This window comes from Apium graveolens, chromosome 4 (genome assembly GCF_009905375.1).
Source record: "Apium graveolens cultivar Ventura chromosome 4, ASM990537v1, whole genome shotgun sequence".
NCBI lineage: Eukaryota > Viridiplantae > Streptophyta > Magnoliopsida > Apiales > Apiaceae > Apium > Apium graveolens.
Window position 1 is genome coordinate 314,301,796 of NC_133650.1, and position 5,557 is coordinate 314,307,352.

The window sequence follows — 5,557 nt, forward strand, 5'->3', positions numbered from 1 at the left end:
GCTGGCATTCTTATAGAACTTGTAAAAAGATTACTGCTACAAAAACCTTGACCGTTAAGGTACCTGAAAATGTGTTTGTTTTACCATAAATATGTTTTTTTTCTAATTTTGTTTACAAAATCACGACATGAACGGTCAAATTATAAAATCTTGAATATTGTATATATACTGCATGTAAAACATTACAAAATGTTTTATTTTACAAAACATGTTTATTGTGCAGAACATTTGTTCAAATTACAGAACATACACATTATACTTATTAAACTTAAATGATCCTCAACAATTTTAATGAATTAGTGATATTTGTAAAACATACTTCATAAAATAATATATTTCATAGTGTTTTGATTACAAAACATAGGTGGTCTCCGAGATTTCCGATAAAAATGTGGTCTCCGTAAAATTTTTCACTTATTATTTCCTTATCTTTCTGATTTAATGAATACAAGAGATCAGCATCTCCCTAACATCTGCAATATATTATTTTCCAAACTTTTTTAATTCAAAAACCACTGAACGTGACAGTTTGATGCACCCACAACATTTCACTTTCCAACATACAATTGTTTCTGGAAGATTTGAATGGGGGGTTTCTACTAAAAACTTCGATTTTAAGTTCCCCCACGAGGAAAATACACCCATTTCTTTTTCTTCTAAAAGAAAGATATGGCAAATTTCATTTTGATTTGTTTTTCCTGCTCGTTACACACCTCTCAAATATGGACACTATCATTTCATCTTCTGACCATTCGGAGCTCAATTATTGGTGAAATTTGATTTCAACGTTGTACAGGTGTATTCACATGTAATACAGGGAACTGAGCGATCATTTTCTATAAATGGTTCCGCCAAAAAATGAAGGATTAAACTCGAGAGCTCTCGTAGCATCTCCAACAGATTCTTAGTTCATTCTCTAAATTTAACATTTAACATAAAATATTAGATCTTACTAATTTAAAACATCAATATCTATTATCATCTCCAAAAACATTCCCTATATACATTCCTTATATAATATTTTATCATTAAAAAGTATCATTATTACAAAAAGTTAAGAAAGAGAAAGTACTTCATTCAAATATTTATTTATTATAAAATAAAAGTTAGAAGATGAGAAAAGTTAGCTAATGATAAGGAATTGAAACAAGATCTTAGTGGATTATAGTGATTTAAGGAATTACTGAGATATGTTTCTAATTCGTTATATTATAGTTTAGGACTCCAAATAGCTAAACTCTTGAAATTGCTCTAACTCAACTGACATTACCTAATCTAGTACCCGTTTAAAATATTTTAAAATAAGTCATTTATGATTTAAAATGAATATATAACTTATAAGTGATAAGCAAATATATATTTATAAATTATATAAGCGTTTGAATAATTTTACTTATGAGTCGGAATTTTTTTAATTAAATGAAACCAAAAAAATATTTTTTTAATATAATCATCTTAATTCATGAATTTTAAATTAGAATAACATTTAAAACATATATTTAAAAACTAAAAATAATAAAAAAAAATAAAAAAAAGTACGTCAATACTAACATTCAACTTATCATGAGTTATAATTTTGACTTATAAATTGGGTCGTAAAACACTCGTCGATAAAATGTTACTGGTACCCAAACAGGCCCCTGGTCCTTGCATAAGGTCGATACTTCAATTTTCTTCCTCCCAAAACATAAACGTTGAGATTTATTGCTTCGGGGGTTATGTGATCTTGCAAGTATTACAGAGCCAAAGTGATGGTTAATCGACTGTGTCATACTAGCAAAAATAAATAAATTACGTGAATCATGTATAGACTTGATTATCGAATTAGATCTAAATATATGTGCATCTTGTCTCACCGGAAAAATTACCACAAGTCACCCAAAATTAGAACAGGTGACAATTCATCTCGCCTTTTACTACCTAATCGAAAATTAAGCGAAAGATTGAACTTGTAAACAAGTGGAGGAACCCCATTGCAAATTCTAAGCAGAAAGGATCTACGCAGTAATATCCATACAAATGATACACATTATCAATGATAATAGAAACGACACAAAACTTTTACCCAATTACTGAATTTAACAGACTCCCTACAAGGGATTCCATAAGGATTTACGCTTAGGTACGTACGATACTATCATACAAAGACAATAAACAAAACTGGGAATTACAGTATTATTGTTCTACATTATCTGAAACCAACAAATTAAAGAAAATAAACATTTAAAATAAATTTTTTGATCATGCGTCTGTTTCTCAATGACTTACCCCTGGTACCTTATATCCGCAGAAGAGGAGAAAGCTCTTTAATCCAACTTCACTGAGGAGAACAAATAATGCACAAACCAGAAGGAAGACAGGAACCCTACTGTGCCGGTTGCAAGCATGATGGCTAGAACCATGAAGAGAGAATAACCCAAATATAGAGTTGCTGAGACAGGTCCACTCAAACTCTTGAGGTCGAAAACAAGATAGTTAATGGAGTACAAGAAGATGTATATAGCTACAGATCCTGAAGCAAAGAAAGATTTCCACCACCATTTCCAGTCTTCCACACATATGTGCATGTAGGTCAGAACCAGGGATACTTCAGCACAGACCACAACTAGAAGGATCAATACGACAAAAAGGAATCCGAAAACGTAGTATACTTGACCCAACCAGATGCTGGACATGATAAAGAAAAGCTCAATGAAGAGTGTACCAAATGGAAGTGTGCCAGCCCCAAAAACCAAAAGCCAAGATGGGTACTTTTGAGGAGGAATTTCTCGGGGTATTTGGTTAGTTCGAACTGGGTATTCAATATGAGGAGCCTTTGCCCCAAAGTAACCACCGACAAGGGTAAGCGGGACAGAGATGCAGAACCAGAGCAAAATGAGAATTACAAACAGAGAAAAGGGAATGGCTCCTGTGCTGTGACTACCCCATAGTAGGAAATTTAGAGTGGTTAAGATTAAGAAGGAAATACCGGGAAAGAAACAAGCAGCCTTCCAAGAGACGGAAACCCATCCCTTGTGATTTCCACAGTATATTGTTCTCCACATGCGGACAGCAACATAACCAGCAGCAATTCCAAGTAACAGGTAGAAAAATATCATGCCTGTAATCAGTGTACCTCTAGAAGCTGGGGACATAAATCCTAGAGCCGCAAACAGAATTGTAACAACAGCCATTCCCAGAATCTGAACTCCATCTCCAGCCATAACACACAATAATGAGGGGTAGCTTGGGGCGCGAAAAACGTCTCCAACAACAAGCTTCCAGCCTGATAACTCCTCGTTCATTTGTGCTTGAGCCTCCTTGTCGAGATCCTCATAATGAGTTAGATCCCTTCTAACAGTCCTCAAGAAGATCACAAAGACAATTCCAGCCAAAAATGTGATCACCATCAAAGAGTTTAGAATAGAAAACCAGTGAACTTTTGCACCTTCCATCTTCAAATAAGCATCCCATCTCGATGGCCATTTGATATCACTTTCCACAAACGAGACCTCATAACTGAATGCCAAGGGCTCATTTTCTTTAATATCCATTGCCACAGAGGTAGGATCACACTTTATCCCAGACGGGTACTTACCATACATTGCCAAATTCTTCATCGACCCAGCATCATGCTTAAAACTACACGGAACAACCTCAAACCCAACAACCATATACCCCGGAACATCCGATCCTTTCTTATCCGTAGGAATCATATCAGCAGAATCCCCCGCACCCATAACCCGAGCCACATTCGTCTCCTCAAACTTATGCACAAGAACCGTAAACTTCAAATGATTAAAAACATAATACTTCCCTTGAATCTTAATCCCAACCGGATACCCATTCCACCTCAAAAAAAACCCGTCCTTCTTCGTATACCTAATAGCCGGCAAATTATCAAGAATCAAATTAACCTGATACATTTCATCGATCCTTTCCTTCAAAATCTTAAACTCCCCACCCGACAAAACCTTACTAGGACACACAACAATCCCCGTCTCATTCGTGAACATCTTAAACCTATACGGAGAATTCTCAATCCTATCACCCATAAGTAACTCCCCAAGATTCTCAGCACTATCCTTAACACCTTCTTGAGGCTTACAAAAGGGCAAACTATAATAACTATAGGGAATTTCAGTCTCAATTGAGGTCAAAGAATTGACCTTTACAGACAAACTATCACCAACAACATACTTATGAGGGTAACTACCAGGAAGATAAAAGCCATGACCCAATTCAAATACAACACATACAAACAAAACCCAGATCTTGAAATTATCAAACAACTCCATTTCAACAATTTATGTATCAAATTTGGCCTAGATCTGAAATACCCAGATGAGAAAATGATTAAAAAATGCAAAATCTTGATTAAAATTAAAGATTTACATAAAAAGATCACAACTTTAGGTAAATAAATGGTGCAAGATTGAATTTTTAAAGTAAAGAACTGACCTTTAGTGTGAAGTTTTGTTGTACATGGAAGCTCCTAGGAGAAGTAAAGAGAATTGGTGGCAACAGCAAATTAATTTGTGTATATTGTATGTATAGGTATGAGTCGGTGCCGTGTATATAGAGAAAATGTGTGAGTTTTGACAGTGGTGAAAGACAAAAGACGGAGGACTCAGAGTATTTATTGATTGACTTTTGTATTTTGGCTTTATGTTCACAAATTTATGAGTTTTTAGTTTGAAATATATTTACTCCAATTGATTTCATTTTGGTAATAAAATATAAAAGAATAATGTAATGCATTATTTATAAAAAAAATGGGAGAAGTTATCTATAATATTATTTTTTAAAAAATATTTTTACAATTTTATTATATTCTGAGAGTATTTATAAAATACTATTTTGAGTCAAAAATAATCTGACACAATTTTTTTTCATGTATCTAATAGATAGTTTAAGTTATTTTTTACTATATTTGAGATTGTATTTTTTTTTATCGTAGGTAACCCGCAGCCGCTACCCTTCGGGTATTTGAGATTGTATTTGGTTCAATCTAATCATAAAATCATATTAAATTTGATTACATCTTGTTGTAAAATTGTAGTTTTGTTAAAAAATAATTAAAAACTATATTTTTATAAATAGTTTTAAAAAAAATCATATATGTTTCACCGCAAGCACAAAACCATGTCTCACCGTCTTCGTTACCACTTATCTTGCATGTTCCACAATTTTGAAAATTGATCCGGCATGTTTCACAATTCTAAAAACAATTAGCTTTATAACTTGTGTATAACTTGTGTAGTGAATGGATATACTCTAAATTGTACGAACATGTTATTTTAATAGCAGTTGTTGACTGTATATTTATGTTGTCATCCGGTGGTATTAAGGAAATACAACAGTATTTCATTTATATTTTATCTGTTTTCCTATCTTCTTTGTAGTCAGGTCATTCTCTAGTTGTTAGGATTGTGGGGTCTCTAGAATAACAATAAAGTTGTGACTGATTTGTCTGTTAGCTAGTCCATTAATTCCCTCATTCCTCTATCTTTGTATCCACAACAATCATTTTGATCTAAGAACAGATCTGGAACATTAAAAGTTCTCAATTTTATCA

At 33.3% G+C, this 5,557-nt stretch overlaps 1 protein-coding gene across 1 annotated transcript; it reads right to left on the minus strand.

Annotated features, from left to right (window-relative positions):
* Positions 1–2,010: 2,010 nt before the first annotated feature.
* Positions 2,011–4,599, minus strand: LOC141721826 (transmembrane 9 superfamily member 11-like). The gene is made up of 2 exons (XM_074524947.1): positions 4,441–4,599; positions 2,011–4,310 (listed from the first exon to the last, which is right to left on the minus strand). The coding sequence occupies exon 2, from the start codon at positions 4,275–4,277 to the stop codon at positions 2,307–2,309; it is 1,971 nt and encodes a 656-aa protein (XP_074381048.1). The 5' UTR covers positions 4,278–4,310; positions 4,441–4,599; the 3' UTR covers positions 2,011–2,306.
* Positions 4,600–5,557: the final 958 nt, after the last annotated feature.

Coding starts and splice junctions, on each gene's coding strand:
- LOC141721826 (XM_074524947.1), bottom strand. CDS start 4,277: ATGGAGTTGTTTGATAATTTCAAGATCTGGGTTTTGTTTGTATGTGTT.